Genomic DNA, 13,737 nt, shown 5'->3' with positions numbered 1-13,737 from the left:
AAGGACTAAAAATTTATAATTTAAAATATTGAAAGATAAAAAAAAAGTATGTTTAGCTCTAAGTTTAAAATAATTGTTACATATATATATATATATATGTATGTATGTATTGTTCATTTTAATTTTTTATCTTTAAATTTTATCTTTCATCAATAAATATATTTTAATTGACTTCTAATATAAGTGATAAAAATTAGAGAGAGAGAGAGAGAGAACAAATCACCGCGGCAATTCATACTGATTAGTTTCGTGGCAATGACAATGCACAGTTATTTTTTTTTACAGTGAATAGTGGCGTGACAGTATTTTCTCCGCAACCTTTTAAATTATTTCTTAATTATGGAAGCTATCAAGCAGCATTTATTTTATTTCTCCATGCACGTTGAATTTACTCTCCATTATATTCAGGCCTGCACGAGTGTACATTTGTGTCAGCAGCCAACAGGCACGATGCTAATCACTCCAATTTTTCTTCCAGCAATTATCACAATTTTTTTCTGGCTCAAGGAATGGCGACAATTGATATGATATACATATCAGAACCAAAGTCGCTCTGCTCTTCTATATCTCCATGAATCTAGAAACTTTTGCTTGCATTGCACATACACAGAGTGAAGATATGCCACGAATGTTGATTTAAACCTATTTTTTAAATCTATATCAATTCATTAATTTTTTTTAATTTAATGTGATAATTATCCAATTTATCTTAAGCTTAGTCATGAATAGATGATGCACCGTACCCCTTTCAAATCCATCACCCAAATAATGGCATTTGCAGGATTCTGTTCTTTTACTGTAGCAGAACATTATTTTTTCCCAAAAAGTTGGGTGGGAGAGCCCTGCATTTCTGTGCAAAGCATACAAGACCAGTTGCTAGGATGTCAGCGCAATGCCTAAAATGAGAAAACATGAGTCATCAGTGTAGGACCAGCCAACATGGACCCCTTTCCTTAGCTACATACACGTACGGCCCAGAGCTGCATAACCTGTGCCTGTGCAAGGAGGGTTAAGCATATACAGCCCTGCAATTTAAAATGCGATGGTAACAGCCCAAAACTGCATTTAATTCTGTGTCTGCCATATTGTTGTGTTTGCAACAACTTTGAAAAAAACTATTTATTGAAAGCAGTTCATTGAAAAGGTATGTACAAAAATTAACAGTGTAATAAATATTCCAAGGAAATAAGTTATTTTACCATACATAAGATGTCTCTGGGCATTTGCATGACTTGCGTCAGACATGCCGGTGAAGCTACAGTAACTCATCCTCGTTCAAAATAGAGGGGAAACATCGTGAACTTCTCAAAGATTGGTCCTTATTTCCTTCCCGAGAAGGCTACTGTCTGCCAAAACTTCGAGAATGCCAGAGTGGATCGATTTGGTTTTATAACATTATGTACTGTCGGCTGCCCGCCCCTTTGTATCACTTGCAAATTGTTACCCAATTGTAATTGTTACATGATGCAATTAAATTCTTCAGAGGTGCGAGAAGGATGATTCTACTCACAAACTTGGCGATCTCCCAAATATGGCTTGCCCCCTGTTGAAGAATTGAACAGCCTGGAGAAGTCCATTATGGACCATTTTTGGAGTCAGAAAAATCCAGTGAGAACTGAGCCAGTTGAACCAATATCATGGATTGTTGAAGATCCTCCACCTTATACAGGTTCTCATAGGGCTGCAAGTTCTGGACTCGAAACAAACTAATGAATTAGGAGAGTGAAAGTCAATTGCACCATGCAGCTCTATGAAACTCTTTCATGTTCTCGAGCAAGCCTTTCTTCTTCACTACGTTGCACAAGCTCCTCATAAGCCTTCATTGAATCAGCCATGAATCTCTCCATGGCCTCAAAAATCCGTTGCAGGCTCCCCTGGAGACTACTATTACTAGTGTCACTTTGATATACAACTTTTCCAGTTACTGATAGACCATTACCATCCCCGGTAACCAGGACAATTTTCTTGTCCAATGCCTGAATCTTCTTCTGTATCTTTTGGTCCTTTCTATCTAAGTCCCTGACTTTACTCTCCAAATCCTTGTTCTTCATCAGTCTCTGATGCATTTCTAATTTGTCATGCTCCCAGAGTTGAAAAACACTCGATGCAAAAACACGCATTGTGTCAATTACTTCCTTTTCAGATATTCTATCCATAGCTTGTGCCCACTGATTACAGATTACAAACACGGGGGGTGCACCCATCCTACCAGGAGAGAAAGGAACTATGCCATCTGGTGTTTCTTCTGGTTCGTAAAGAAGACACTTAACAAGCCAATTGTTCAAGGATCTCACATAACCTTTCTGGGCACCAATCCAACTAGAGAAACTGGAAGTCCAATTAAGCAGTTCATGCTCCAGCTGCATTGTGGTATATAGATGATCATCACCATGCTTCTTACCTGATCCAATGGGACCTAAGCCTCTGGCTTCTCTAATTGCTTGACACTGATTGTGATGACATTCAAGCATGCTATTCCACATTCTGGTTAACCTGAAAACATAAATGGCAGAAAAACCATCATCAAGACTATGATGAATATTAACATTGGACTCATCCACATGGAAATTGGAGTCATAAATTTTAGCATCCAAAGAAGAGGGCAATGATATGCAAGTAGGTTTGCTCCTTAAATTTAATTAAGGACAATGCAATCTACAAGACCTTTCCATAGGAATCAATTTAGCCTAGTTCTGGTGTGCCTGATATTTGTGATTAAGGCTTTGCGGTTAATGTTGTGGTGGTAGTAGTGTGCCTGTAGAATGCACAGTTAATGCAAACATCATCATAACCATCATGTGCACGTGCCCATATATACATGACTTACATACAGTTCAATGATAAACACCAACATCTTTCTCCAGACTTCAAATTGCCAACGTATTTCCGTATTTCCTTTGGTAAGCATTTACATTAAATCATGTCTTCTTGATGATAAGGCATATTGAAGAGCATCAAATAAATTCAAATTTTTCCAATTGGAATCTTCTAAACTTACCTACATTGAATTAGTTATATCACTGTATCTATGATACGAGCACATCTACAGAACATAAAGGAAGGGCTACAATAACAGTGCTTCCAACACTAAACAGACAACTTCCAACAATTAATAACTGAGGAGATTTTTCATTTCCATGTGGTCCCCACCTAATGTATATATGGAACAAAGCTTGGCTCATGAATATGTTCAGATCAAGATTCATTAATGCCAAAACAAACTTCTTTTGGCAATAGTTAAAGTTAAATAGGGGGCGGGGGGGGATGATATGCAATAAGTTATTTTGCAGGTTCCTCCACTCCAAAGCTTTTAAGTCATAAGTGTGAGTATTTTCTATATTCAGTTTTGCTGGAAATTATATGGGCAAAGCAAATTCGACTTGCTTACCCCAAAATGAAGCTTAAAGACCACCTTCTGCCCTATCCCAGAACAGATTAAGGACCTCTCACTCCCACACCAACTCGCCTATGACAAAACTGATTATAAACCTTCTCCTGCTAGATGAATAAATGCCTTACAATAGCTACTTAAAAACAATGATGGAATACAGATGTTTATAGCCCATGGCCACTCATATTTGCACTCAAAAGAAAGTCCTCCATCTCTGATTCTTGTTTTTAAATTCTAATTTTGACACTCTGTTCAAATATATCTTTGTTAAGGATGTCCCTTGTTACTCACTCTACAATGAAAAGCCAAAACATTTTAGCCTCTTCAAATTTCATTGATTGCAAGTGCAATAAACAGCCCACACTTTATCAAGAACTTTTGCTAGCTAGATCAGCACCATTGGATTAGGGCACCTGCACACATTACGCCCTCTGTTCTTTCAAAGCCTTGAGTATAAGAACCTTGGTACAGTTGTTATTAAAAAGAAAGAACCTAGATTAAGAAGAGCAAAGGCAAAGTTACAAAAGGAACTCTAATACACTCCAAAGTCAACTAGAGTGGAATCCCATGTACAGATTATGTAATTCGTATAAGAATATTGAAATACATACTGACATCAAGAATAAAATGGAAGATTAACATCGCAATCAGTCCAATTTGGTTATAAGCACATATGCTAGTGTGAGAACTAAGAAGTCAATAGCAAAGTACACAGCACATGGTAAGATTAGAAGCAGCTAAAAAGGAAATGTTCTTAAAAAGAAGGCGCATGTTTACATACCCTTGAATCAATTCATTTAGCTGCGGCCATAGCTCTTCATCCCTAATCTTGTTTATTGTAACCGATATCTTGTCTACAACTTGAATTGCCATTCTTATTTTTGTTGACAAACTCCTGATTAAAGTTTGAGTTGCATCAACTTTGTGAGCTTCAGCACCCCTCTCGTCCAAGTGCTTCAGCTTACGACACTTTCTCTCATGAGCCACCCGCATTTTCTCCTCAGCCTGCAAAAAGGCAAAACCGTGAAACTTCAAGTTCTCCAGCTTCAAGATAAATATTCACAAAAACAGATAAATGGAATATTAAGTAATGCAGTACTGTGCTTTCAGATTCCACCAAGTGCAGAATACTGCCAAAAACCAAGTAACGTGCATCACATGAGATATTTAGCCATTTGAACTTCCTGATATAGCAATATGTTCACTGAAATGAACCGTGACAACATTTGCACAGAAATAGCATAGCTTGGTTGGTAAGTTCTACTCGTTGGAACAAATAATTTATTCATTGGAAAACATTCTAAGAATGTACTTCCCGGTTGGGTGATTCATCAGATTCCCAAGCAAATAGGTTGGACATGAATCGATTCTTTACATTGTCTATGAAAGTGGGGGGAGGGGGATAACAGATCAGGAACCTTGTATTTATCATGTACAATCTAGTGAAAACGTATGAATTAGTCAATAAAGTTAGCAGCCTCAATCAATTTAATCCAGAAGGATGATTCCCTGGTAATGATTGCAAAGAATAAAGCAGAACGCACCTTAACTTCTTGATAGAGCTTCTTCTCCCAAAGATATAGCTTTTGTAAGGTAGAAGAAAGATTTTTCGACCTCATCATCAATTCTTCATCAATCTCCAAGGAAGGTGGACCAGCCTCAGCATTTCCAGAAGTAGACGGCTGTGAAGATGCTGCAGGTAATGGCGGAGTTACTCCTTGCAACATCTTGGAAGCTGCTTCACACGGATCCACCAAAAAAAAAAAACCATAAAAACTATAATCCATTTAAAAGAAAATTTCTCTCCGCTTCCACATTTAGGACAATAAATAAAGCACCAAGAGAAAAACCACTCGTACAGATCACAATTATGAGCAATCTATTATCTTTCCACGCCTACCATGTTTGCGCTGATACGGGAGCTTTCCCACTTCAAGCATCTTTGCAATTTCATTCCCGCACTCTGAAGCTCTCTCAAATTGAATCTTAATTTCAATTGCCACTTCCAGTGGCCCGCCACCCTTAAATCCAGCATTGCCACGCTCCTCCGACCTCTCATTATCAACAATTTTCTTATCTACCACATGTACCTCATACTTCACTCTATCTTCCTCAGTACCCACACTTGGCCTAGGTTGATAAAGTGAAGCCTCAGGCTCACCTCTAACCTTGCCATCCTCATCATCCATTACTGGCGATTTCGAATAACTTTTATCCCCGTCCATATATTTCTGATCCCCATGAACTTCCTTCACAACCTCATGTTGGTAATCCTCGTCTTCCAAATCCGGAATCCCCTCCTCTTCTCTCAACTCCTTCGAATTCCTACTCGGCGTGTACTGTGGATAACTCCTATCATAACTCTCAAATACATTCAAGAAATCCCAAGCTGAAGCTCGCACAGGTGAAGGCGGAGCCGGAGGCGGCTTCGACGAGGAAGCCACAGCTGCAGGCGGTGGAGATGAAGATCCGTACTGATTCCCAGGCCCATAATAACCACCACCACCATAACCATAACTTGGATATCCAGAGTAACCGTAAGTGCTTGGGTTACTCATTCCATAACCGCTATTCGAATAATTACTATGATAACCCGAGGACGAAGATTCACCGAAATGAACAGTCTCAGAACTCACTGGCCTTTGCTCATAAATAACAGACGGACTGGTGCCTTTATTCTTCATATAATTCGTATGAAAAAATGTACCTCCACCGCCCGGAAACGAATCTTGATCCATATTCATATACTCCGAGCTCATATACTGAATATGACCTCCTCCTCCCCCACCCCCGCCATCATCACCACTCCCTTCACCATGACCATGCAACGGCGAGGAGTTATCAGAATGGTGAAGGTGCGAAATATCATCCTCGTCATCTTCATCTGAGTGAAATTGAATATGAGAGCCGGAATTAGAATAAGAATGATGGTGTCCTTTCTTCGGCGAACTCGATTTAACAGCTTTTAAATCTTCACCTTTTTTATCCGTAGGTAAATTCAGCTTAGTAGAGACGCCGGCGGAACTAAAATTTTCTTTCTCAATAAAATCATGTAACGAACTACCAATTCTCTTCAAGGAATGTATATAAGCAATATGAGCTTCCGCCAACGCAAACCGCTGCTGTATAGCTTCGTCAAGAGAAGCACAGCGCTCACGGCAAAGCGCAACCGCCGGTAGATCGTCGAGTTTCGAAGTAGCACAACCCATTCGAAACAAATAAAATAAGATTTTTAATAATATTAATAACTATTGTTATTAATATTTATGTTTGGTTGGAGAGAGAATGATTTAGGGTTAGGAAAGGAAAGATAAAGGAGGAGGAAGACGAAGAAGAGAGAAACGAAAGCTGGAGGAGGAACAAGAATCTTTTTGCCTGCGGGGAATGAGCGTCGTTTGTATTGTAGCTGAAAAGAAGGAGAGAGATAAAAACAGGAGAGAAAGCCCTTTTGTTTTTTGAAGTTTTGGAGTTTTTTTTATAAGAAATGGAATTTGGTTAGTTACTAGAAGGCAACGGGTAGCTAATTTTTATGGAAAACTATATTTTAGTCCTTGTAAAGGTAAAATGTTTACTTCGGTACTTTATAGTTTAAAACCTTTCAATATGATCTTGGAGTTTCCAAAATGTTTCCAATATGCCACGGATAACCACCATCACTTGTTTAATAATTATATGAATTTTTTATTTTTTTTGAAGAAAATATAGAGAAGAAGAAAAACAGATTCAATTTATTGGTTTTCATTGGATAGATTTTCAAAATAAAAAAAAATAACGGTAAAAGGCTGTATTTGAATTTCTAGCATCATAAAAGATGTTTAGTGTATTACTAAATGTAGAGGGACTAAAATAAACTTTAGCCGTGCTCTATGTTTGGTGGCGGTGTTTGGTTTTGACGGAAAGCTTGACGTCAAGTTGCCGCCATGACGTCTGATTTCTTCGATCTTCAGTCGTATCATAATGTTTCATGTATCTGTATTGTTTGAAAAACGACCTTATTAATATTTGCGGTGCGTAACTACCTGGAAGGGTTTTTTTTTATTTTTAACGTCGTAGCTAAGAAGTTATGTAACGGTGAAATTGTTACCGTGTTGCGTTTTTGTTAAACCTTGATGCAGAGGGAAATTTTGTAACGGACACGGACATATAATCTGTTGAATTTATAACGGACTTATAATTTATTCAATATTCGAGTTATTAATGGAGATATTCAGCATAGTTATTAGAATTAGCCATGACTTGGATAAAGGCTCGAAGTCACTGAAACGTATAATTAATTTGTGACTCGTTGAGTTAACTCCGGTAAATTATTTTTTATCATGAAGAATCAAATATTTTGTTCCGAGAGACCTTTCTTCTAAATTTTTTTTTGTATTTTAAAAAAATTTAAATATTTTTATATTTTTCTTCAAATTAATATTTTTTTTATTTTTATATTATTTTAATGCATTAATATAAAAAATAATTTTTTAAAAATAAAAAATATTATTTTAATATATTTTTAAATAAAAAATATTTTAAAAAACTACAAATACACTACCACACGGCCTATAAATTAATAAGGAAACTCACTTCATACCTCTTGGTTAGGTTAGGATTGGATTTGAAGAGATTGAAAACGGCCTATAAATTAATAAGGAAGCTCACTTCATACCTCTTGGTTAAGTTAGGATTGGATTTGAAGAGATTGATTGGGATGATTTATTGGTTCATTAAAGCTTGATCAGGTGAAATTTAAAATTGGTTAAACTCAAAATTGAAAGGGAAATCATGCCAACTTTCTTTGAATAAAAACAAAAAAAAAAAAAAAGGAATTGTGCACGGAACATTGTCCGTCGCGATAGAGAAAGGTCGCGGAGGCTTTCGGCAGTCAGGGCTCCATTTTGTTGACTTCTTGATCCATGTCGCCACAAACCGGCGCCGAGAAAACTGATTCCTGGGGTGGGCTCAGCCTGCTCCAGATTCTCTTCAAAATTACCCGTGTCCTGGTGGACCTCTTCGTGCAATGATAATTATTTCAATAGCCTCTCCATGGTATTAAGACTTCCCGGCCAAGTAGTTATTTTATCAATTTACATTACAGCAACTGATCCCCAAAAAAGTGCAGTCAGAGGACCAACTCGAGAATTATCATATGGTGGGTTAATGATACACCGTATAAAAAATAATTTAGTATTTTGAATTGGAACATATACCAATCTCAACACAATTTTTAACCTTAATTTCATTATTATTTCTAATTCTTTTCAAAAACAAATAACAATTTGAGAATTAAAATTCATAAACATAATTAAGTTATTCAAACCAGATTTAGAATTAAAATCATGATAAAGTGATTCAACAACGCAGGTAACTTATCTTTTACAGTTTATTTGAGAGTATGGTTATAATTATTTTTTAAAGTATTTTTTATTTAAAAATATATTAAAAAAATATTTTTTTAAAAAATATTTTTAATATTAACATATTAAAATAATTTAAAAATACTAAAAAATATTAATTTAAAATAAATAAATAAATAATTTTTAAAATATAAAAAAAAGCACAAATCCAAATATTTTGATGGTTGGCTTTCAATAACAGAGAACGGAGAAAATGATTCTTTTTTTAGAACATTTTTTTTCTTTCTAAAAAGTTGCAAAATTTTAATCTTCACAGGTAAGAACATAGCACCAATCTCTTAATTTTACTGTAACAATATTATATTTTGATGACTGGCTTGAAAAAATATATTAATCCCAGTATAGATTATCTACTTTTCTACATCACAACCAATTCCAAAAATTATAAGAAAATAAAAATTATTTTCAAGCATGTTCAGATTATTAGCCTCTAAAACAAAATAAAAAATAAAACAATAATTTCAACATCCCTCTCCGTTACACGTAGACGATGACAAATGTATTAAAGAGCCACGTATACATCAAATCTGATCAGACATATTTGTCAATTTAAGAGCACTTGTAACTAGAATATAATTAATGTTCAATAACCTAGGAATTAAGAAGTCAACAACAATGTACAAAGTCACTATCAAACATTGATCGCTGTCCAGCTAGACGTGCTAAACTGGGTGTTTGTTTGCTGACCATAGCATTTGCGTTGGCATCTTCCCAACTTCTTTTTTTAAAGAAAAATAACTGAATATTTATTTTTATGTGTTAAAAATATTTTTAAAAATATCTAATTTTTTGTTTTAATTTTTTTTTTATTTTTTTAGATTTTTTTATATTAAAATAAATTCTAAAAAATAAAAAATATTATTTCTATATATTTCTAAACAAAAACTATTTCGAAAAATAAATGATAATAGAATAGATGTGCTTGTAGAGACGGGGAGTTGGGAGTCTAGCCTAGCCTTGCCGTCTGGGACACTTTCTTCAACAAATTACTTCACAGAGAAGCAAGTGCCTGGACATTTCTTCCCTTTTCTACTCGCGATTCAATATTTTCCAGGAAAAGATTGCTCCACGAAATCCCTTTATTCTCAGCTTTTACTGTGAAACGACTATCTATGCCCATCGTTTTGATATTGACGACTTAGCCATTGATAATACCAATATTTTATTTCCGTGAAGAATCCATGATTTAGAAAGGTTTTAAATTTTAAATATCATTTTACTTTCCAAAAAAATATATTTTAAGATAAATTTCATCTTGATAATATAGGTATGATTATAAAATGAGTTAATTTTTTTTAAAGATTTTTATTTAAAAAATCTTCTTAAATAAAATGAGTCTATTAAATATATATACCTAAAATATTTGATTTTATCAATTAATTAAATCTAAGATAACATGAATTTGATAAATATATCAAATTCAAAAATATTAGATTTCACAGTCAGTTAAGTTCAAAGATGTAAGGATATGATAAAAATACAATATTTATAGAATTTGAACTCAATATTTAATTTAGTTTAAAAAATTACGAGCTTCACAAATATATTTAATTGTCAAGAATATATATTTGATAGTAAATAGATTTGTCCTAATACAACCAAGATGTAGATGCAAACCAAGATCGTAGAAAATGCTCTAGCAAGAGACTAACATGTACACATGACATCCTCCAAGTACCTTTTTCCTCTCTATTTTCGCTTTCAGGGAGGAAGTGGTAGGCAAGACTGGGGACATGTTCTAAAGTGGCCTCAAGGACCTTGGCAGGTAAAATTTGATGGAGGACTGCCTCTGCCTTAGAACATTCAAAGACAGAGAAACCTCTAATTGAACCAAATTCTATAGAATACTTTTCTATCTCGAAACCTTTGAATCGGAATATTCAAATTCTTCTCCCACAAGTACACGTGGGGAGGAGGCTGCCTTGGAAGAATTCCTCCCGAAGATTGACCTTTCCTGCATTGCACAGTAGCCCCGAATTGGAATGTTGATTTGAACCTGAATTCCTGACGAAGAATTTAAAATATTCATCGTAGAAAAGTGACGAGCATTAGAGTACGTTTATTCAAGTGTAAAGAGCCCAGTCTTCTCTCTTTAAATATTTGTCAATCTTAATCTAATGTTTTGCGAGCATTAGAACACTTGCTTGTGCCCAAACTTAGCAGTATTTTATTAATTATTTTTTTTTGTATTTGTTTTTTAAAAGAAGGGACACAAGTAAAAGAAAGATATTTTTATTATTTTTAATGAGCTACGAATTTAATTTTTTTTTATGTGTATATCTTTTTTAAAAAAAAGTAAACTAAAAATAATTAATATTATTTCTTTTTTATGTGTATATCTTTAAAAAAAAAAGTAAACTAAAAATAATTAATAAGATACCACTAATTATTAAAAATATTATTATTGTGAAGGATATATTGATTCAAATATTATTTTTGTCGTTTTAAAAAGAAATCCTCTCTTTAAAATCCAAAAAAAAAGAGAGAAAAATATTAGTAAATCAGGAGTTTAATCCAGTTAGCATATTAAAAAGTTATTAAAAAACAAGAAATTTAATTTAAAAAAATGCAATTACTATGCTTAATTTTCACGATAATTAGAATATCTAAGTCCCCGATCATAAAATAAAACAAAAATCCATTTTCAACTCCATGATTGATGGCGGTGGCATCATCTGAACTCTTGCATCTCATGTTTCAGATCTTTAAAGTCTCGTGCATAATTAGAGAAAAGGAAAAACGAGAGAGTGAAAGTAACAAGTATTTACATTGTTTCCTGAGTTGTTGAACATAAAGTGATTTTTGATCAAATCGAGTAATTTCTTTCTAACAAGAGAGTGATCAAGGATTCCTATGGTTGTTAATCTACTACTATATAGTTTCTTTTTTACTACTTGTTTAGCCATCCTTGCTCTAATATTCAAGTTAGCATAGTTTGGTAGCTGAGAGCTAGACTTTAAAAATGGTTTTCCCTTTTATTCCATGGACAGCTATGGTTTCTTGCCTTTAAGATGGGCAGAAATAAATGGTTTCTGTTGTTTTCAAAGGCTAACTTTTTTCTATTTCCTCTCGTTTTATTACAATCTACAAGAAAAGGGTTACATACGCATTTACACTAATATTGAAATCGTCCAAACCACCTATCGATTCTCAACGGAGTATCTAAACTATTAATCTTTTCAATTGGATCCCTGGTTTTTCATCTTGTATATGTCCGTTAATGTTTTTATATAAATTGCGTATCTCATGCAATGAAAACGATATGTTTCAATGAAAGCTTGACATTTTATGCTTCGAAATGGGGATTTTGAACGGGAGACTCGTTTGAAAAACCTATGATGAATTGAAGACCTGATTGATAATAATTCAAGAATTATTCTAATTAAGAATCGTTTCATAGTATATATATAATATATATATAGACTCGGAAACCACAAGCAACCTATTTTGGACTCGTGTATCAAGTGCCAAGCATGGGACAAATAGATTTCCATCATTCCTCCCCTTTAAAGACGTGTTATCCAGCAAGTGCAAATAGCAAGTCTTGTGTCCAAAATAATTTTAAGGATATTTAATAAAAAGTATTTATATGATTATTAATTTTAAAATTTATAAAATAAATTAAGATATACATAAGCTAGCTTAAACATCAATATTATTAATAAAAAAAATATATCATGTCAAATATTTTTCATCCCAAATTTTGTCGAGTCTAGCATCCTTACACTAAGCTCGTCAGCTGGCCAGAATTATATTTAGTGGGGGTGTCGAGAAATAATAAGTTTTTTTCTTTGATATACGCTGTGGATCTTCTTGGGATCCCACAGCTTAATTTTGCTATCCCACTCTATTTTAATATGCCGGAAATTATTGTCATCCATCCAGTCCACAGCAATACTGTCTCATGCAAGAACCCTACATTAATGTTGGACCACGAGCGTAGATACATTAACCAGATTGCAATGATGTCTTCTAGCTAGTTCAGTAATTGTATTGAGCATTACAACTCGTAGCTTGTCTTTTCCTTTGTGTGTTTTCTTGTCTGACAAAAACTTTCAGGGCAAATCTCAACTTGCCCCTAAAGGGGCTTAAATATTAATTCCATCCCTAAAGTTAATGAAACATTTCGATATAATCTAAAATGTAAGAATGAACATATTTAAATTTTAAAAAAAATCATTAAAAAATATATTTTTAGATAAAACACATATTATACAAATTATTGTTTTCATCCATACTATACTATCTACCAATCGACATATCGACATGGAAATAAGATTATTCTAGGAATAAATATGATACAAAACAATCAACACCGTCAATCACCATCATTGATATATTTTTTGTTCTCTTTTTTTAGTATATAATATCTATGTTTTTTTAATCTAATTTTTCATTAAAAAATCAATGGTGAACAAGAATTTTGATAAAAAAAAGTTTCATGTGATTGAAATGATAAAATGAGAATATGACAAGTTTGATATTATATATAGTTGAATTCATTCGAATCTTAATTTCTAATTAATTTTAGAATTGATAAATAAAAAGATATTGATGTTGTCAATTGAGTTAAAATTAAAGATGGTAGAGTTGGGTTATTTTTTAAAAAACCAACCCTCTCATGTGTTATCCTACTTTTTTTATTAAAAAAATACATTTTTCAATTAATTTTATATTCTTGTTTTTGTTAATTTCAATTCTTTTTTTTATTACTTTTTAAATGATACCGAGACCTCTCATAAACTTTAAAAATATAATTGAAATACTTATATATATATTTCGTTACTCTTCCTCACGAGAATGGAGGGGGGGGTAAATTAGAGAAATGAAAAATGCGAGAGCTAATTCAGACAATCTAAAAAGTTTAGATTAAATCATGACAATACACAGACCATAAATGACAAATAAAAAATTACTCAAAATATTTATTTAATGTGCTAGTTGAAC

General features: G+C 33.6%; 1 protein-coding gene across 2 annotated transcripts; it reads right to left on the bottom strand.

Moving 5' to 3' along the window:
• Positions 1 to 1,088: 1,088 nt before the first annotated feature.
• LOC105140165 (uncharacterized) lies at positions 1,089 to 6,862 on the bottom strand. 2 transcript variants are annotated; one of them, XM_011046884.1, is made up of 4 exons: positions 5,292 to 6,862; positions 4,936 to 5,129; positions 4,173 to 4,396; positions 1,089 to 2,493 (listed from the first exon to the last, which is right to left on the bottom strand). In XM_011046884.1, the coding sequence occupies exons 1-4, from the start codon at positions 6,598 to 6,600 to the stop codon at positions 1,749 to 1,751; spliced, it is 2,472 nt and encodes an 823-aa protein (XP_011045186.1). In that variant the 5' UTR covers positions 6,601 to 6,862; the 3' UTR covers positions 1,089 to 1,748. The 2 variants fall into 2 exon arrangements, with proteins under 2 accessions (XP_011045186.1, XP_011045194.1); XM_011046892.1 differs by having other exon boundaries at positions 4,936 to 5,126.
• Positions 6,863 to 13,737: the final 6,875 nt, after the last annotated feature.

This window comes from Populus euphratica, unplaced genomic scaffold (genome assembly GCF_000495115.2).
Source record: "Populus euphratica unplaced genomic scaffold, PopEup_1.0 scaffold3.1, whole genome shotgun sequence".
Taxonomy (NCBI): Eukaryota; Viridiplantae; Streptophyta; class Magnoliopsida; order Malpighiales; family Salicaceae; genus Populus; species Populus euphratica.
The sequence above is the reverse complement of the archived record's forward strand: the minus strand, read 5'-3'. Positions and strand labels throughout refer to the sequence as shown.